Source organism: Saccostrea cucullata, unplaced genomic scaffold (genome assembly GCF_032062105.1).
Source record: "Saccostrea cucullata isolate Sc308-1 unplaced genomic scaffold, CSIRO_AGI_Scuc_v1 ctg5335, whole genome shotgun sequence".
Lineage (NCBI taxonomy): Eukaryota > Metazoa > Mollusca > Bivalvia > Ostreida > Ostreidae > Saccostrea > Saccostrea cuccullata.
The window spans coordinates 1-22,500 of NW_026930466.1; the positions used below are offsets into that span (position 1 = coordinate 1).

The 22,500-nt window shown below is 33.9% G+C and overlaps 1 protein-coding gene across 1 annotated transcript in view; it reads left to right on the forward strand.

Annotated features, from left to right (window-relative positions):
- Positions 1-407: 407 nt before the first annotated feature.
- Positions 408-22,500, forward strand: part of LOC134228681 (lysosomal acid phosphatase-like) — a gene marked incomplete at its 3' end in the record, with an annotated part of 39,179 nt that continues 17,086 nt past the window's right edge. Inside the window, exons 1-5 of the mRNA XM_062710363.1 lie at positions 408-703; positions 2,128-2,223; positions 3,615-3,710; positions 7,894-8,043; positions 17,432-17,530. Of these exons, the coding sequence (XP_062566347.1) occupies positions 581-703; positions 2,128-2,223; positions 3,615-3,710; positions 7,894-8,043; positions 17,432-17,530 (564 nt within the window). The remainder of the gene's footprint in view (positions 704-2,127; positions 2,224-3,614; positions 3,711-7,893; positions 8,044-17,431; positions 17,531-22,500) is intronic.

Below are 22,500 nucleotides of genomic sequence, written 5' to 3' on the forward strand. Positions count from 1 at the left end.
AACGTTTTCGGCCATCTTCAAGCATGTGGAAAAATGAGTGAGAAGGCACTTCCGGCGGAGAAATGTAGCGATCTGTTGCGTATTCCTCCACCTATCACATCCGAGGTTTGAATGGAGCGAAGCGGAGTCAGCCGAGGATTGCCGATTGATTTTGTTTACGTGAAACAGAAAGTAGAATATATCCTACATTTCTGAATGAAAACGTTCAAATTTCCGGCAAGCAGTAATCACTGCAAAGTTAAACATGTTAAATATAGACTGTTACGAACATTGTCATTTTAAAAACGAAAAAAATATTCACTCCTTCTTTATAATTTTTTAAATAGTTTTTTTCTGTAATTTGGATTAATGTTTTTGTAAAAATTCCGGGTCTAAGTTTTAATTTTCCGGTTTAATTAATACATTACAACGATGGCAAAGCATGATGATGTGTATTGACACAGTAGAATATTATTGATCAGTTAATAATGGTTTATAACACGATGTATTGTGATAGTTAATATTATACTTAAATTATAAGCTGATGTTCAGTTGAAGATTCAGCTCCAGAAAGATGTTTTAACAAACAACGTGAAATGAAATGAAACACTTTCCCACATTTCTTAGTCTGGTAGTTACTGCCATTTTTATACTTTGTCTTTTCCAAGCAAGACATCAAACAAATGGAGAACTTTCTACACGTTCACTACGTCTCGTACACATAGTAAGGAATAGCTTATTTCAGTGATTTTTTGGGGTGGGGGTTATAGTGATTAATAACTTTGTATCATATCCGACCTGGCTTAGGCTGACATTGGGGAATTCAAAATGTAATATTTACATTTCCAATGTCTTTGTCTGAAATAAAATTACAAATGGTAAAAATAATTTATTTCTACATAAATCTACTGGTTGATCGATCCATACATCGATAGGCACGGTTTAAAAAAATCATGGGGTGGTGGGACAAATAGAGACGAAGCGGGGCTAGCATGTCAATTTGCGGAATCAAGAGCATTTTGAATAACTGTCAGATTTGTTGGTTTCATGATTATCAATCAACTGGCTTGGGTGATAATTTTATGCATAAAACAACAATTAGACAATTAGATGAAAGTTATTTGAAGTAGGTAAGTATAAGTAAATTTTATTCATAGTCAGACTATATATATTATACAACAAAGAACATTAAGCTTTTTTTTTCGACAGAACCACTTTACTGATTCCCAGAAAAAAATGTGTCAGGGTAACTAAGGCCACTTCAAAATATATTGATGATATATGATCACGTGAACGTTCAACTTGTTTATAAATGATATGAACAAACTTGAATTTACACTTACTACCTTTCATATAAATATGTCACGTGTTGAATTCTAAATAAGTCACACGTCTGCATAATTCACCTGTGTGTTGACATAAACATCTTGTATGATGTTGACGTTGACATAAATAACTCACATATTTACATAATTATGTTGCATCTTGCATGTATGATATGTTAGTTATGGGTGTTAATAAGGGATTTTACCCATATTTAAATCAAATAATTTTCTTGCATGTAGACTAATTTATTTTGCTTTTATGGGGCAGATCGATATATACCACCATAAAAAAGGGCCACAGCAAGTGATCACAGTTATATACAAACGATGAATATATAGGAAAAATTATCCAGAAGCTTCCCCTATCATGTCTAACCAGCGAAAATCATTATTATTAAATGACATATTAATTCAGAGGCATCCTCAGGTGGTGTAGATCTCAATTTGTTCAAACTTTTACCCCTTGGGATGAAGATCAGACATTGTAAGAAAAAATATATAGTCTTGTATAACTTCAAAAGCCTTATGGTTAGTCAAAAAATTATGGAAGCAGTTTGTGCAGATTCAAGTTTGTTTGTTTTTTCAAATCATGACCCCCCACCTCCCAACCCACCCCCACCCCTTTCACCTCTTTTTAAGGAGGGATAATTTTGGACAACATTTTTAAAGTTTTCAATTACTGAATTGATTTCTGCCTTTTTTCCTAGCAAATGTGCCCCTTTTTGTGATTTTATATAATTATTTGCTAAAAGATTGGTGGTCTAGACTTACACAGGCTGGTTAGCTTTGTACTCAATGACTAAATGAGATAAATTCTTTGTAGGTATACAGACATGGAGATAGGAGTGCCATGCGTGGATATCCTTTGGATCCCATTAAAGAATATAACTGGTCACAAGGATACGGACAGTTAACAAAAGTATCATGTGATTATTATACCCCCGACTTGAAAAGTTGGAGGGTATATAGTGATCAGGATTTCCGTCCATAATTATGTACATCCATCAGTCCATTTAGCTGTCCATGTGTTACGCTTAGGGGTACCCATCTCTTATCCTCAACTCCTCTAATATACCACTGAATGAAATTTAATGAGACATTCACAGAATCTTTGTTACATAGTGCCATTATGACCTCCTATTTTACTTTTTGATTGAACTCATATTTTGAATTTCCCCTAGCAAAACATGGACACTGTCATTATAATTATATGGGAAGCGGGAAGATATAGTGAGCTCAGTGCTCATACTGATGGACAGAAGGATAAATGTTCAGATGATCCTGATCACTACTGTATAGGGGATTAAATTCACGGGTTGTAATTTTCACGTTTTTCTCTTCTTTGACACAATCACGGTTTCTTGAATTCGCGGAATTTGTATATAATAAAATTTTCCTCCCTTAATATCTATACCTATTGAAAACTTATTCACTGTTTCTTGAATTCACGGATCGATTAACAACGTGAATATAGCGAATATTAACACCGCAAGTTATTTTCCCCCTGTACAGTATATACCCTCCCTTTTCTCAAGTGGGGTATAATGATGAGCAAAGATGCTTTCTCCAAAATTGTGAATTTCTTAGGAATGGGGCCACATTGCATCTATAGTGAAAATGCATTTTCTCTGCTCCCCAAATCTAGGGGGCAAACTGAATATTTATAACCTTGGAAATATACCAATTTTTTTTTCTTTCATTAAATGTTCTTTATTGACCAAGAGTGGCCAGCTTGAAGGAGAATGACTATTGAGATAGATTTTCTAACAGTGCTCAATATCTATTCATTGGTTTGTTTATTTTGAATGTTAGACCTGCTAAAGTCTTTATATGTAATTAGTTTTTTATACCCCCCGCTTGAAAAGTGGGAGGGTATATAGTAATCGGTATTTCCGTCCGTCTGTCTGTTACGCTTTGGGGTACCCATCTCTTATCCGCAACTCCTCTCATACCACTGAAGGAAATTTAATGAAACTTTCACAGATTCTTAATTACATATTGCCATTGTGCACCTCCTATTTTACTTTTTGATCTGACATATACTTTTGATTTTCCAGAGCAAAACATGGACACTGCCATTATATTCATATGGGAGGTGGGGGGTATCATTTAGTGAGCTCATTGCTCACAGTACCTCTAGTTTTAATTAAAAATTTTTAAAGTAAATTCTTTGATCGTTTTTGTGTTGCTGCATCCTGCTCTCTACCACATTTAAAGTTATTATCAAAAAGTATTCAAAGAGAGCGCTAAAACATAGAGACTAGAGCTCTATCTCAATGTAGATTTTGATAATCCCTTACATTTTTCCAGCGTGGGATGGATCAAGAGTACCGACTTGGACAATCTGTGAGAGACTTGTACATCAAAAAATTGGGCTTCTTGTCAACTAACTACAATAGAAGTAGGGTAAGTAATGAACTGGATACTATTAGGGTGAGCTGTAGGTCATGAGATGTCTGAAGTGTGTGTGGTGTAAAGCAGTTTCAATATGTAAGAGAAGTCAAACTATGTGTGTGTTTTTTTTCGTTTTTTGGGCTAATTTTGGCAGGGTTTGGGGATGGAATGGTGTGAAGCATTTAAATGCAATTTACTATACAATTATAGCCTTTTGATGAGGTCAGTCCCTAGATATATAGACCTTCGAGAAAGCATATCGACCGGGCATGAAGTTTGAGGTCGATATGCTTTCTCTAAGGTCTATATATCTATGGATTGTACCAAATCAAAAGGCTACAATTGTTTTATTTTTTTTTTCTATCAGTTAATAAAATATGTCTTAAAATTTCTCTTTCTATAAATATTCAGTACCTTCTCATTTAAGGCAATGTTATGTCATTTGCATTATGACGTCACAGAAATGAATACCAGCTGCAGTATCTGTTTTTAGAAACATCCAGTTTTTATTACATACTTAGTAATAAATACAGGATTTTTGCATATGCGATATGGCTGACGTCACAATAGCCGTATCAGCCCTGCAGGGCTGATATGGATTTGCAGGGCTGATATAGGTTATCTGTGCAGCCCTGCAGGGCTGATCAAATCAATATCACAACCCTAGTAAATTAAATCTTAAAAAAGTACTTGTGATAATAAACATATTTTGGGGGTTACATAATTCTCTTAATTTTAACTTTTTGAAGGTAATGATAATCTAACTGATAAATAAAAGATTATTTTAAAATTACGGATTGAGGACATCTGAAATAGAAGTACATGCAGAAACAAACCAAAACTGTACAGTGGCTGCAACGTTATTGTTGACAAACCAATCGTGTAGAATCGTTTGTGTATCGTTGGTGATCGTTCGTGTAACATGCGAGATCGTGCGTGTATCAGTTTAACTTTTTATTTCTCTGATTTTCATTCTTGTTTACTGCTAATTGTGGTCAAGATATTTTTAAAATCAGTTCATCAAATATAAAATGTTTAACAAATAAAAAAAAATTTTAATGCAATCGACATGATTTTCGGGTTTTTGTTTGTCAGTGTTTTCTCAGTAACTTACTTTTAATTATTATTATACCCCCCGCTTAAAAAGCGGGAGGGTATATAGTAATCGTTAATTCCGTCCGTCTGTACGTCTCTACGTCCGTCCGTCTGTTACGCTTTGGGGTACCCATCTCTTATCCGCAACTCCTCTCATACCACTGAATGAAATTTGATGAAACTTTCACAGAATCTTTATTACATATTGCCATTGTGCACCTCCTATTTTACTTTTTGATCTGACATATATTTTGGATTTTCCAGAGCAAAACATGGACACTGACATTTTATTCATATGGGAGGCGGGGGGTATCATTTAGTGAGCTCATTGCTCACAGTACCTCTAGTTTTCTTTAATTTCTGCTAATGAAATAATTGGCAAGTTCATTTTAGAGAATCACAAACATTGAATCAATGGAAACATATGGATACACATGTAACACGTAATTCAAATCTTTCCATGCTGCCATATTTTTTTAATTGTTTCCCCCTTTCTGCATATTATGAAATCGGATTCAATCAAATTTTACGACCCAACTACATGTGCATCTTATGATAGAGCGAAAAAAATCCGTTTCTTAGGTCGGAGAATTTCGTATTAAAATTATAATAATGTATAATCTAAAATAATAAATAAGTCTTACATGTATTAGGTTATAGAAATATCCATTTACGATTTTTTTTTCAAAGTCTATGAAATTATATTGATAATTCTTTGAAATCTATAATCAGTATTAAGTCGTATTTCGTTTTGAAAACATCGATTCCTAAATATTTTGAACTATTTTGAGTGAAGAATCGTGTGTTTACGTTAGCAATCGTGTAAGATCGTGTAACGTGTAGAATCGTTAGCGTGAAGAATCGATTGTGTAACAGGTTTAATCGTGCGGAATCGTTCGTGTAACATGATCGTTCGTGTAAGTTGTCAACAATAACGTTGCAGCCTTTGGCCCTCTGGCTGATATTGGTGTCTCGGGCTGATACAGGATGTGATATGGAAAAGGGTATGTATTATTCTCTATATAACGACTATTAATTGTGACGTCAGCAGGGACTCAGCACTATTGTTGCTTCACCAAAGAACGTTTCAAATTTTAGAAACAGCAGGTTTATGAATTTTTAAAATAGAAACATCCAGTCAAAAACACTTTAATACTTGATCATGTGATCTAGTTTGAGCCAATCAGAAAGCTGGCAACAATAGAAAAAAATAATAAATAATATTAAATTGCAATATAGTGGAATGATATTTGTGATTAAATGCAATAATTTTTGTGTTCAAACACAATAAAGTATATTTCTTTCTCTGAACTGGCCTCAACTGTCTTCCTTAACTATTAAACAATAATAATCTGTGCACAAATATATCAAAGATCAAGGTAATGCAAACTGTAAAATACTATTCATGTTTCTCTAACGGTTGTAAAACTTGGCATTTTGCTTGCTCAGAGGTATGCCAATAATTTTGGCAGAGATTTTTTGGCGGACACAGAGTTCCATGACATAGTAAAAGAGAAGAAATTCCTCTTTTTGACAAAAGTTTCTGTAAAAACAATATATGTACAAAGGCAGATCCAAGGCCGGCACGCCAGGCTTGTACCCCCCCCCACCCCACCCATTTGAAATTTTTGTATATTAAATTTATATATCAAATATCCTAAAATCAAGGGAAAAAACATCTCTTATTTGTACGATATTGTCAGCTGGACTCCCAAAAAGGACCTTGCCATAGTCCCACTGGGGGCTTCAGTACAGCCACCTAATCTTCTGCCTTCTACCCCCCCACCCCACCTCCACCCTGGTTACGAAATTCCTGGATCTGCCACTGATGTACCAGGTGAAAGTTATATTCATATGATTATACAACAGATTAATCAAAGTTATTTAAGTGATTTTCCTTGTACTCAGTGGTGATAATGAAGGGTGCAAATCTGGCAATCAAAATTTTAGTGGCTTACTATAAAACCACTAAACTAAGTGAAACTCGGCACCCTGCTAAAATACCTGCTACATGGTATTACTTTTGCTAATAATTTGTAACAAACTTTTCAATGGTAAATAGCATAGACTTGATCTTTTAAGAGTAAAAAAAATCTGTTTATTGGTACTTTGAACTATTTTGAAAGTAGTTCAATTAACGTTTAAAGGTCAAATTCAGGTCATGTGTTGTTAACCATGGTATCAAAGCATCCTTCTTCGAAGTTCGTTCAGATTCAGTGGAAAACATTGGCATATTTAATTAAGACATACTGTACAGCAGGAAATTAACTCACGGAGTTAATTTTCGCTATATTCGCGGAAGAAGAAATTCCGCGAATTCAACATACAGTGAATAATTCTATAAAAGATTTATAAGAATAAATTGAAATTTTACTGTTATCTGTGATTCGATTCTTCAAATCTATTTGTGTTTCCGTACAAATACAAAGGCAGTAATTTTAATACATTCAAGATGTAGACTGTCTTTATAATTATGCGGGTGTATGGATCAATTACGAAGGTTTTTAAAGCTTATTAATTGTTAAATTAATTTCTACAGCTAACGATTAATTTTTCCATCTAGAAGACGTGCGATGTAATTACATGTATTTGATAAAACATGCTTGTTTTTATTTCACCCGTGCGTATCATTTAGTCATTGCATTTAATCAAGGCACTTATGTTGTAAACAGAGTAAAGACAATTAATTTTAATTATGTGATTAGAAGTATAACATTTTGACTATGGTACATTTTTAACTGATTTGGACTTGGAAATAGAAATTAAATCTGCGTTACATTGTTTTGACTTCAAATCGGGATCAGAGCGGCGTTTCATTATACTTCAATCGGGCTCAAAAATGACACAATATATAGAATTGCCTTGCCTGTCTGATATGTGCGATATACATATACAGACTTTCTTAAGATAGAGACAGGAAATATTAGTTAACACAATATATATACCTAAAGAAAAATGCTTACAAGTACTGATTAAAAAGTATGAATTTTCCTTTCCGCGAATTCAAACGACCGCGATTTGCTGAAAATTGAACAAATCGCAATCTTTTCCGACAGCGATTTCAACCTGCTATACAGTATGCACATGGTATGACTTGTAGGTGTTTGTGAGGAGTACAGACACAGACCGGACCTTGATGAGTGCCTATTGTGTGTTAGCTGGACTCTATCCTTCACAGAACATCACTCAGGCCTGGAATAATACCTGGCAGCCTATCCCAGTCCACACACTTCCAGTGAACCAGGATTATGTATGTATGTTGTCTGTGTCTTCTGTTGTTTTAACCCACATACTATCTTAAAAATTAACAGAATTTCCAGGAGCAGTATTCCAAATGAGTGAACATTTTAGCATGCCGCCAGATAATCTTTAAGTTTTGGGTCACTTGCATCACTAAGGTGACCTATTGCTATCTGTTTTTAGGTTCACCTGAGCTGAAAGCTTAAGTGAGCTTTTCTGATCACCTGGTGTCTGGTGTCTGTCTGTCTAGCTGTCTGTCTGTAAACTTTTCACATTTCATTTAGTGATTTCAACTTCTTCTCAAGAACCTGACAGGGCCAATTTTAACCAAAATGAATACAAAGGATTCCTGGGTTAAGGAGATTGTAAACTGTTAAAGTGGACATACCAGTATTTAAGATGTATAACAAGAAGCTCAAGGGAAACTCAGCTCTACAGTATACTGAATGTGTATTTTTATAATTTCTGGGGTCTTATCCCAGTCTCATATCATCTCTTATTTACCATCTGGGTCATCACTCATTTAGCCCTAGCTGCAATATTATAATGTATCCCTCTTCAATTTTTTTTAATCTGATATTTTCTTGAGACAATTAAAGATAATATGGTGATATTTTTACAAGCAATTTTAAGTAAACAATGATTTTAAATGCACATCATTTTTTAGCTCTACTGGTCAGAGACCAGAAGAGCTTATGCGATAGTAATGCGTCCTGCGTCCGTCCGTCTGTCTGTCTGTCTGTCTGTCTGTCTGTAAACAATTTTTCAAAATGCTACTCCTCCTGCAGTTTTGGTCTGATTTCAATATAACTTGGCACACATATAGACTACACTAAGATACATAATTCTATTTATCGGTTTTTGATTTCGATGGACGGTGTTGCCGTGGCTACTAAAAATAGAATTTTCTGTGAAAAACATTAAAAATGCTACTCCTCCTATAGTTTTGGTCTGATTTCAATTTAACTTGGCACACAAGTAGACTACACTAAGATACATAATTCTGTATATCATTTTTTTTAGATTTCGATGAACGGTGTTGCCGTGGTTACTAAAAATAAAAATTTCTGTGAAATTCTTTCAAAATGCTACTCCTCCTACAGTTTTGGTCTGATTTCAATATAACTTGGCACACAAGTTGACTACACTTAGATACATAATTCTGTTTATCACTTTTTGATTTCTATGAACGCTGTTGCCTTAGTTACTAAAAATAAAAATTTCTGTGAAATTCTTTCAAAATGCTTCTTCTCCTACAGTTTTGGTCTGATTTCAGTATCACTTGGCACACAAGTAGACTACACTAAGATACATAATTCTGTATATCAGTTTTTGATTTTGATGAATGGTGTTGCCATGGTTATTAAAAAGAGAAAATTCCAGTGAAATTCTTTCAAAATGCTACTTCTCCTACAGGTTTGGTCTGATTTCAATATAACTTGGCACACAAGTAGACTACACTAAGATACATGATTTTTTTATATCGGTTTTTTAATTTCGCTGAACTTTGTTGCCGTGGTTACTAAAAATAGAAATTTCTGTGAAATTCTTTCAATATGCTACTTCTCCTACAGTTTTGGTTTGATTTCAGTATAACTTTGCACACAAGTAGACTCCACTTAGATACACAAATCTGTATATCGTTTTTTGACTTCGATGAACATTATTGCCTTGGTTACTAAAAATAGAAATTTCTGTTAAATACTCTCAAAATGCTATTCCAAATACAGTTTTAGTCTGATTATGATATAATGTGGCATGCAAGTAGACTACACTAAAAACTTAAAGAGAATTTATCAGGGATCATTATTCTATTTATTGCTGTTGTAAAGTTTCAATTCCCAACTGCTTAAGTACTTTTCTCTTCCTTTCCTATAAGTACAAACCAGTAGAGCCTCAGTCTCGACAGAGACTTCTGGTCTAAAAAATGTTAGGAAAAAATTACACTAATGTCTTTTTAATTTTTTCATGCCCCGTAAACAAAGTTTTGAGGGTATATAATTTTTGTCATGTCCGTCTGTCTCTCTGTCTGTCTCTCTGTCTGTCTGTCTGTCTCTCTGTCTGTTTGTCCGCAAAAACTTTAACCTTGCCCATAACTTTTGATTTAGTGGAGCTATGTAGTAGTTACCCCATATCATACTGTTGGTTATGTGTAGATACCTGATGGGCGTGGTCATAATGACACGAGGGAGCGTAGCTCCCGAGTTGTCATTATGACCACGCCCATCGGGTATCTACACATAAACAACAGTGTGATATGGGGTAAATGACTTGTACCATAGTTTTCAAAAATCATTCACATGTAAGTCAGCTTAGGAATCGGTCGGACTGGTTCGTGTGATTGAAACATTAAGTGTTTTGTTTCAAAGATGCATTTGGATTTTATATGATTTTAAGCTTCTTCGTGTCCTTCTGACCACGTCCATCGAATATAGGGTAAGTGATTTGTATACAATACTTTCTAAATTTTGCTACAAGTTTTGCCCTATACTCGGCACTCAGGGTCATTGAACAGTATTGAACAGTGAGGGATCTTCATGCCAACACCTTCTGCGACACGGTACCTCTGTTTATACTTTATAGGTCTCCACGTCCCACAGTGGGATTCAACTCCTTATTTCGTGGCTCTAGGGCAGGTGCTTTAACCACTGGGCCACGCAAGCGACATAAAAATTAAACATATCTAGGCCCGTTTAAAAAGTTTGATTTATGTAATTGAAAAAATAACGAATTTGATTTCAATGATATATGTTAATTTGATATGATTTTTTTTTCTTGTAAATTTCAATCGTCAAAATTACATACAGGGTGTTTCACAATATATGTCACACATCTAAAGACAGATAAATAAATGACAACAAAAGCTACATAAACATTTTATATATCATTTTAATCAGCATATATTCAAAATTATTTTTTGGAGTCAGAAGTATCCAACATTCTTCACTTCAGTTACTATGGCAACAAATCCTAAACCGCTATTTTCCAAGTGTTTTCCCAAAATTGTCCTAAATAACTTAAGAGACTAATGCTTATAAATTTCTGACCACTGTTTTTTAAGCTTCACAGAATACTTGAGACAATTTTTGTTTCAAATCGGCTTTTTAGAACCCCCAAAGTGCATATCTATATTTATTTAAAGTTGCATTTAGATAAATATGTCGTTTCAGAACTTCCGGTGTGTGTTAATTAGTGTCCACTTCTTCCGCTCTTCCTTTCAGTCAATCTTGCAAACTGTAACCGGCCTTGAACGTCAATTGGCTTTAAATGCTGAAATCTTGTGTGCAGACATACATGTACCTAACTCAAATTTAAGATTTCTAAATACACTTGATACAATTACCGGCATTGTTACAATGTATTTCTCCAAACTCTGATCTTACGTTCATGAGGTTTTCTCAATGACTGACTTCACTTTGATATTTTTCTTATCTTTTCTTTCTTTTTTTCGGGGATGGGGGGTTGGGTGTTGAGGAGGCAGGATTTAACTGTCTTTCATCTTTATATTAATATGATTTAGTTCAAACTCTCTAATTATTCTTAATATATGTAAACTAGACGACAATTTCTGGTTTGGATATTTTTCAACATCACACCCTACACAATATTTAGGATATTGTTCTAATAATTAAAGTTAACAACAAATTTTTGCTGCAAGGTGCCCTCCATTTTGAAAACACCTGAAATTATGGCATCATTGATTATATCATCATTTACTTCATGGTATATTATAATTTTTTCGATACTTTGCAATATCATAATTTTAAATCAATATGCTTTCCTAAAGTGTTTTGGTATTTTTGGTATCATGCTTGATATTCAGATTGTGCCCATTTAGATGTGTGACATATATTGTGAAACACCCTGTACTAGTAATTTAAATTTATTATGAACTTGGTTTACCTTAAATTTTTGTAAATCTGATACAAACTTTGCCGTGCACAGTGGTACGTTGATTGAAATGTTTGTTAGGGGTTATGTATATTTCATTTTAATGAAAATTTGATCCGCAATCGACAATGTTATTCAAGTACAGTAGTGTACACTTGCTTTTACGTCAAGTATGTACCGTGTTTCCTTTGTTGGTTATCAAAAGAACAATATATTAGAATCTACTTAGCTAACGTCACCCTGGTCATTACACTATTTAAAAAAATGTTTATAAAAAAAGCGATTTCTAAAGTTTTTTCTTCACTTTTAACTAAAGTATGTAAAGTATTAATGGCCGTTTTTAACTGTTATTTATTACAAAATGCTGTATACAATTGAAAATTTTCACTCCTTTTTACTCTCCTAAATTTGGTATAACAAGCCCGTATGATTGCTTCATTTAAAAACTGTGCATGATCGTGTTATAAATAGTTCTTTTGTCCCGACTTGATGGGCGGAGTTATAGAAAAGTGTGGGTTATGTACAGAAAACCCACACTTTTAACAAAAGAAATCACACCTAACTATGGTACAAGAAATTCATACTTCATGTGTATTCCTTGTGACAAGACCTTTCTTTGGGTACCACCAAATCTGACCTTTTGACCTTGACCTTGGAGTTTGACCCATTTTTCCACAAAAATTTCAAACTTTTACTTTGGTCATATCTTTCAAACAGTAAATACCAGAACATTTATACTTGACATATATACTCTTTGTGGAAAGAACTTTCATTGGATACCAACAACCTTGACCTTTTGACTTGGACCTTGGAGATTTCTTTACTTATAAAAAAAACTTTAACCTTGGCTATAACTTTTGAACGCTAAGGGATAGGACTTTCATACTTCACATATGTAATCCTTGTGAAAAGACGCTTTATTGGATACCAAGAACTTTGACCCTTTGACCTTGACCTTGGAGTTTGACCTACTTTAAAATACAACCTTGAACATGATTTTTGAAGGGTTAGAACTAGGGCTTTCATACTTCAAATATTTAATCCTTGTGACAATACCTTTCATTTGATATAAAAAACCTTGACCCTTTGACCTTGATCTTGGAGTTTGATCCACTTTTACACAAAAATTCCAAAATTTTACCTTGGCCCTAATTTTTAAACGGTAGATATTAAGAATTTCCTATTTCAGGTAATGATTATTTTTGGCAAGACCTTTCATTTGATACCATCAATTTTGACCTTTTGACCTTGACCTTGAGATTTTTGTACTTACGAAGAAACTTTTACTTTGGCCATAACTTCTGAACGTAGGGGCTAGGGCTTTCATACTTCAAATATGTAGCCTTTCATTGGATATCAACAACTTTGACCCTTTGACATACTTTTTACAAACTTGGCCATAACTTTCGAACAGTAGGGGCTAGAGCTTTCATTTTTCACATATGTAATTCTTGTGACAAGACCTTTTGTGGGATATCAAGAACATTAACCTTTTGACCTCGACCTCGGAGTTTGACCTACTTTTAACGAACTTTAACTTTGGCGATAACTTTTGAACGGTAAGGGCCAGCGCTTTCATACTTCCCATATATAATCTTTGAGACAAGGCCTTTCTTTAGAAACCACAAACAACCTTGTCCCTTTGACCTTGACCCCAGAGTTTGTCCTACCTTTAAAAATGTTAACCTTGGTCTAACCCTTGAACAGGTGGTGCTATGGTTTTATATTTCACATTTCTTTTGAAAGGTCTTACATTAGGTACCAACATATTTGATCTGAATTTCAGAAAGGTTAACCTTGGCTATTATGCCATACGGGGGCATCAGTGTTTCACAAACACATCTTGGTATTTACATAAAATTAATGACATGTTTTGATGCTAAGATACCATTCTTTCGACCTTTTTATGCCCCCATAAATGAAGTTTTGGGGGTATATAGTTTTTGTTGTGTCCGTCTAACTGTCTGTCTGTCTCTCTGTCTGTCTAGCTGTCTCTCTGTCTGTCTGTTTGTCTGCAAAAACTTCAACCTTGCCCATAACTTTTTATTTAGTGGAGCCATGACTTTCATGTTTCACCTGCGTATTCCTTGTGACAAGATCTTTCTTTGGGTACCACCAAATTTGACCTTTTGACCTTGACCTTGGGGTTTGACCAACTTTTTCATGAAAATTTTAAACTTTTACTTGGTCCATACCTTTTAAACAGTAAATACCAGGACATTTATACTTCACATTTGTATTATTTGTTGAAAGACCTTTCATTGGATACCAACAACGTTGACCCTTTGACCTTGTAGATTTCTGTACTTTTGAAAAAACTTTAACCTTGGCCATAACTTTTGAACGGTAAGGGATAGGAATTTCGTACTTCATATATGTTATTCTAGTGTGAAGACCCTTCATTGGATACCATGAACTCTGACCCCTTGACCTTGAGTTTGACCTACTTTAATAAAGTAAACATTGACCATAACTTTTAAAGGGTTAGGGCCAATGCTTTCATACTTTACATATTTAATTCTTGTGACAAGACAACCTTTCATTGGATATCAAGAACTTTGACCCTTTGACCATGACCTTGGAGTTTGACCTACTTTTAAAAAACTTTAACCTTGGCCATAACTTCTGAACTGTTAGGGTTAGGGCTTCCATACTCTACATAAGTATTCTATGTGGCAAGACCTCTCATTGGATACCAATTATCTTGACATTTTGACCTTTACCTTGGAGATTTTTGTACTTATTGAAAAAAGTTTAACATTGGCCTACTTTCAAATTTCACAATTGTTTTCCCGTGAGAATACCCTGCTTTTGGTACCAATTTATTAAATTTGCATTTAACAAATCAAAGTTTAATCTTTGCTATGTTGCCATACTGGGGCATCCGTGTTTCACAAACACATCTTGTTCAACATTTTTTACACTTTCTGTAATTGTAGTTTTAAAGATTGACCAAATAAATTAATAATTTCAAAACTTTGTAGTATGAACCTAAATACAGGTATTTAAGTCTCTGTATCACACATTAAATCAAAGTACTCAGAAATACAGAGAGCCGGGCTCATTTACAGAGTAGAATGGATTTCTTACATGAATCTTGTTTATATTCTGATGAAAAAATTATTTTAAAACTATCAATATAAATCATAAGACACTGACAGTGAGTTTTTCAATCCTAATACCACGGTCCGATTTTGTCAGAATCTGAATTAATCTGGTACCGCAGCTGAATGTAAACAAACAGGCCAGTCTGGTTCCCTCTCCTGCTTTACCTCGTATGTGTAGAGAACTACGGTAACACTGATTATCAAAAATCCTTATGCTAATGAACTATGTTCTTTGACTTATGAAGTTTTCAGAGTCATTACTACTAATGTTTATTTTATATAGATAAAACTTCGTTTTATTTTTGTTGCTAAATTATTTAGCGTTTGTATTATCTCAAAAGCGGTTGAGAGTAAGAACTATATTTTTGCACGTAACTTTAAAATGGCGACTATGGGGTCAACATCCTGCCTTGAACAGGATCACATAAGCCGGCAATTGCTCTTTTGAGCAATAAGCCCAGCTAAAAATCACGATATACAGTACACCAATAAAATGGCATGTCCCTTCTAAAAGGGAGAGGGCTACTTTATTGTTCCCTGCTTTCGCGAAAATGAGGGATCATTAAATCTCATTCGTCTGTCCGTCTGTCTGTCCATCAATCTGTCCGTCTGTCACAAAAACTTAAACCTTGCCCATAACTTTTTATTCAGTGGAGCTATGACTTTCATATTTCATATGTGTATTCCTTGTGACAAGACCTTTCTTTGGGTACCACCAAATTTGACCTTTTGACCTTGACCTTGGAGTTTGAGGCACTTTTACAAAAAAATTTCAAACTTTTACTTTGGCCATAACTTTTGAATGGTAGGTACTAGGACTTTTGTATTTCACATATATATTCTTTATTGCAAGACCTTTTATTGGATACCAACAACTTTGACCTTTTGACCTTGACCTTGGAGATTTCCCTACTTATAAAAAAAAACTTTAACCTTGGCCATAACTTTTGAATGGTAAGGGCTAGGGCTTTCATACTTTATATATATAATTCTTGTGAGAAGACCTTTCATTGAATACCAAGAACTTTGCCCCTTGGACCTTGACCTTGGAGTTTGACCTACTTTTCAAAAACTTTGACCTTGGCCACAACTTTTGAACAGTAGATACCAGGACTTTCATATTTCACATATGTATTCTTTGTGGCAAGACCTTTCATTTGATACCAACAACCTTGACCTTTTGACCTTGACCTTGGAGATTTTTTGTACTTATGAGAAAACTTTAACCTTGACCATAACTTTTGAATGGTAAGGGTTTCATACTTTACATATGTAATCCTTGTGAGAAGACTTTTCATTGTATACCAAGAATGTTAACCCTTTGACCTTGACGTTGGAGTTCAGTGATAATTTCTTAATAGATGACGTATGATAGGGCGTTCATATTAGACACAAAATGTCATTAAAAAAATGAAAATCATCCAAAAAGACACCGAGAGCTGAGGACCACAATTCTTTGAATTTGCTTGTTGTTTCTAATTTGGATCTTTTAAACCTCATCAAATTTTCATTTACTTTTAAGTATTTTTAGCCCCACTCTGAAGGAGAGGGGGTATACTGTTTTACCCTTGTGTGTCTAGCTGTGTGTCCATGTGTCTGTCCTGTTCATTACAAATTTTCTTGGCAGTTTTCTTAGCAAATACTCATCACAGATGATTGAAATTTCAGCACACACAGTGTTTAGGCAAGCCATACATTTGGCTTGTGTATTGTGGGATTCAATATATTTTTGTTCAAATGTCAACTACTTGTTTACCCATGCATAAAATTCTGTCCATACCAAATTTCCATCACAGTTTTCTCAGCAGCTACTTTTTGCAGATGATTGAAATTTTAGCAGATATGGCATTCATTTTCAGTTTGTACAAATTATTGTCAACATAAGAGGGTAAATTCACTCAAGTATATGCATCAATGAAATTCCTAAATTTAAGTGGAACTTATCCAACTCTTTTTAGCAAAAAGGAAAAGTGATGCTGCTTTAGATGACATTATCATTCATGTGCCATAATTAAAGGCAAAAGAACATAAAATTTGATAATTTTTTATTTATGCATGTATCTTTTTGGAATTTGCTATGTTTATTGAAGAATATACTAATGAGTAGTGAAAATATTAGAATGAAGGGACGATTATATTCTTCAATCCAGACTTGTCCTCAATTTTATGGACAACCCTCATGAATATAAAAATTTATAGTTTCATCAACAAATATTTCACTTGTGAATTCTATGTACATTTGAAATTAGATATGGAATTTGTTCCTGTTATTATGTGACAGAAAAGTTATTATATTTATCTAGTTTGTAAATGTCATTCTTGTTTAAAATTATGCATAAATTCAGATTCGTTTGAATCATTTCCAATATTGACGTTAAATAACATTTTTGATTTCCTCAGTTGCTGAGTTCCCATGCCACTTGTCCATTATTGGAAAATCTCCATCAGGAATTCATTTCAAAGAATCAACAGCTTAAAGATCTTATCAAACAAAAACAGGTACATTTTATGCATACTTCCCTAGATATGCATGCATTATACAGTGAAATTCTGTAGAAGCACAAATTTTCGTTGGGATAAAATATTGTTGATTTATCATCACATATAGTTTCGTTGGCATTTAATTTCGTTGTTTTGAAGGGAACCCTATTCAATGTATAGCCATATAAAATTTTGTGCGGGATTTAATTTTGTTGAATAATTGTAAACAACAAAATAAATGAAATTAAATCCCCCACGAATATTTGTGCTTTTACAGTATTTGATTTTAGTTGTAACATGTGATTGAATGAAAGATTTATTTTATATTGTATAACATAAGTTGCTACGTCACAATGAGTTATGTCAAACGTATTACTCCGCTTGACGTTGCTTTTAAAATATGTTCAATTTAAAGCCATTTTTTGAGGAAAAATTGTCTTATTATCTGCACTGAAATTGAATCACCAGTATAAGCAATGAAGCTGATTTTAACCTATGTTATACGATATAACATAACTTTGGGCAGTTTACGCTTTTTAGGTCACCTGACTTACTTAGGGTTATTGATATCTGTTTTCATTCGCCGTCATCTGTCATGTGTTATTTAAACATTTTCAGCTTCTTATATGAAACCACTGATTAATTTTGGTATATAGCATCTATGGATGAACGGGAGTAAATATGAATTTCATGGCCCCTGCCTCCCAAGGGGGGAGGGATGGGGCAAAAACCACTAAAATTAATTCAATCTTTAAAAATCTTCTTCTTTACTCCTGAACATCAAGCAGCCAAACTGTTAGTATGATTGTAATAAGCATTGAGCCCTCGATCTACCAAAATTGTGAGTTTCATGGCCCCTGGGTTAGGGGTTCTAGTGTTATAGCAGGGCTCTATTGATTATATAGTGAAAAAGCATGAATTCTTTGAAAATCTTCTCTGCTCCTGGGTTTTACAAAAACAAACTACATGCATAGTTATGTTGAGGAAGGTTGCGTCTTCCACAATTGTTAATTTCATGGACTCTGGATCAGGGGTTCTGGTGTTAGCTAGGGCAGGCTCCATTGATTATAAAGTGAAAATGCATTAATTCTTTTAAACTGTCTCTGCTCCTGGGTATTAATCCAATGAACTATGTACATAGGTATGATGAAGAAAGGTGCCTCTTCCAGTATTGTGAATTTCATGGACCCTGGGTCAGGGGTTCTGGTGTTAGGGTTAGGCTTTATTGAGTATATACTGAAAATGCATTAATTCTTTGAAAATCTCCTTTGTAACTGGGTATTATGCTGAGGATTTAAGTACAAAGTTATGATGAGCAAGCTTTAGTTTGCTTTTTCCAGAATTGTGAATTTCAAGGCCCTTGGGCAGGGGTACCTTGATGGGGTTGGGGGCTCTCATGATTTTATACTGAAAATGAATTAATGCTTTGAAATCTGCTTTTTGTAGGTATTAATCAAACATTTATGATGAGCAAGGGTGCCTTTTCCAAAATTGTGGTGAATTGTGTGGCCAGGGGTTCTTGTGGGGTGGGGCATTTCTGATCATAAAGTGGAAAAGCATATTTTCTTTGTTCCTCTGCTCTGTCTCTGGGTATTAAGTAATCAAAGTAAGCATGCAAAGTGTAAAGTTGTAATAAGCAATGGTGCCTCTTTCAAAATTGTAAATTTCATGGTCTCTGGTTTAAAACACGAACCAAATTCATTTGTTGGAAAGTCGTTACATGATACTCAGGTGACCTATAAGGCCCATGGGCCTCTTGTTTATAAACTACTTTGTGGTTTATAAAACGTTAACTGCTGCAAGTTATGTTATGTCATATAACATAGGTTAAAATAAGCTTCATTCCTTAAATAACTAATTTTCATGTGGGAATATATTTTATTGTTGTCAAGGCATGAAGAGACATAACATTTTGTATACCATGGAATGTATTTTTTCCCTATTTTTAGCCTTGACCCTTTCGTTTGATCTTTGCCTAATGTTTTTGATTTATGTTTACTTTAGTTGAAAAGAAACTTTAAAAAAGTTTTTTATTAAACCTTACATGCCAATTGACATTGATGAGAGTTCATTTCAACTTCACCAATATTTTTTTTTACTTTGACCTTCCTTTGACTTTATTTTTTTTCATTAGTTATTCTCTTTTGCTTTCATCATTGATAATTAATCACTGTAAATACTGTATTTCTTATATCAATTTATTCAATTTTAAAGTACTCACACAGTTTTTAATGATTATAGGTAGATTAAGTACCGTATAACTGGTTTTTAATGCGGGTGCAAATTTTTGCGATTTGATCCTGAAATAGGTATATTTATTTTCTGCGATTTTAATTTTTGCGATTTCACTTTGACAATAAAGTCTATTTTTATTGAATTTTATTACTAGACATTCAAACATTAAAGTCTATTTTTATTTTTTATTGAACAAACCAAAGCAATTTAAAATACAGGTGACTCTCGATGGCTTGAACTCCGATCTCTCGAAGTGAACCTCCGGTCCCGTTTTTTTCCTCTATATAACTAATCAAATTTACTCCTGATCTCTCAAACTTCTATCTCTCGAAATTCTCTATCTCTCAAACCAAAACCTGGGTCCTGTTACACATATTTCATTGAATTTTACTCTCTATATCTCTCGAAGTTTTGATTGCGCTTGTATACACGCCAATCAAGCGTAAAATAGATGCATTCTGGACGTACCTGGAAACAGTGAAGGCCTTGGGCTGTTAATTGGGTGTTTATATAGATGACTCTACACCTGTGGGTCGTCCGTGTGTTGTTATAATTAATGGGTTATTATTCACAGGGTAAATTAGAAACAAAGTCACAATTATTTTGAATTGAAACCGAGACGATAATTCTCTGAAATTAATTTATAGAAGTTCGTTTCAGTAAGTTCCCATAGACTATGAACTTTCATTTATGATTATAAAGAGTTTATATAATCCCAGTAGCGGAATACATGTATTACACAAGAAATTCTTTTCTCAAGGACAGAAAACCGATTAAGAAAAATCTGGTAAACACTGGTGAAGGATCTGATCAAGCCGCGGAATGGCCAAGTCGACAATTGCTATTCGGGTTTCATATAAATAAATCATGAAATACAATGTAGGCACAAATAAATATTGAATCTTTAGGAATTCGTTTTATTTATTCGAAAAACAATCATTGTTGTTGATATCAAGTAAATTACCTGTAAAATACGATTGAAAACGTGCAATGGCATTATTTACGGCGCGTCGATTTACCCAAATGGACCCAAATGGACCCAAATGGAACCCAAATGGACCCAAATGGAAACAAATGGACCCAAATGGAAACACAAATGGACCCAAATGGAAATCAAATGGAATATTAAACATGTATTATCGTATTTTAATACTTATTTAAAATGATGAAAATAATGAACTTACAGTTACAAATTGATTTTTTTTAATCATTAATCTCTAATATTGTATTTTGAAGCATGAAGTTTTGATAGTATTCTATACCGGCAAAATTATTTGGGGGTAGGGGAGGGGGGGGGGGGGGGGGGGGTTGTGGGTTGACATGGCCTCCCCCCCACCCCCACCCCCATCCGTTCCTACGGCCATAAAAAATATCAAATACTTCAGATACTTCAGTTTTGTATTCAAGTATGTTCAATAGTTATTACAAATAGAATTAAATTGCATTTTTAAAAATACAATTGAAGATAATAATGATATTAAAATATTCTTTTTTGTTTTAATTTCATTATTTTCTATATTTTAAATAAGAAAAAACTTGAGAATACGATATAATATATATATTTTATATTCCATTTGGGTCCATTTGAGTTTCCATTTGGGTCCATTTGTGTTCCATTTGGGTCCATTTGGGTTCCATTTGGGTTCCATTTGGGTCCATTTGGGTAAATCGACGCACCCATTATTTACATATACTTCCGGTATCTGTAAAAGTAGATCTTCGATGATCGCAACTGAAAATTCCGGATTTTATTTACGTATTTTTTGCGATCAAGACTTGATCGCAGAATTTCGCAAAAAATAGCACCCGTAGAAAAATCCAGTTATACGGTATATTTTGGTAAACTTTTCCCGAGTACAATGAGATTTGGTGGCGAGCGAAGCGAGGGACCAAATTGAATGGCGAGGAAAAAGTTTAACAACATACTTAGTACATGCTTCACACGAGAAATTAAGCCCTTTGTGTCTCTGCCCATTTAATTAAACATTTTTGTGTGTTTCTTATTATTCAATCAAGATAAGGATAGTTTGACCCTGACTGTTGCCATTTTGTACAGGCCCAGATGTGATAATTATACCCTTGGGGTAAAATCTACCTGTCAGGTGACGGTCTACAGTGAGTAGTTTTCAAATAGGATACAGGTTCATTTTGTAGATTCAAAAATCTCTATATGAGGATAGTCATGTCATTTTGATGGATTTAATTCAGGGGAATTTTATTCTTGTGGACATTATTAAATATTTGTTTTTGGTGGTAAAGTTGATAAATTTCTCCTGAAAGCAAAGGCTTCCGCAGAAATTGAAAAGCAGGGAAAAAGAAAGGTTTACGATTGGATATACATGTGCACTACTTGAGCAATATAGGATGGTTCCAAAGTATTTGAACTTCTTGAAACAATCAAATTTAGACTTTTTGCTGTTTCCCAATCAGTCCATATCTGTTTAATTGGAATAAAAGAATAAATTAAATAGTAAAATTTTTTTGCTCTCACTTCCCAATGCGATAATTCTGATTAAAGTACCAATGTCAATGATAAATCTTAAATATTCAATTAATTACTAGACATTTCTTAAATTTCTCTTTTACTTTTGATTTTAATTATTTTTTTAATGTTTTAATTTTGGCTAATGTAGAATAATTCAGGAAGAAAGACAGGGGAAGAGAAAGACCGAGGTCTTTCTTCCCGTACTAATTTATGTAACTACGTAGATTTTTTTTACTATGTTACAGTAGCACATCAGGTCCATTATTCA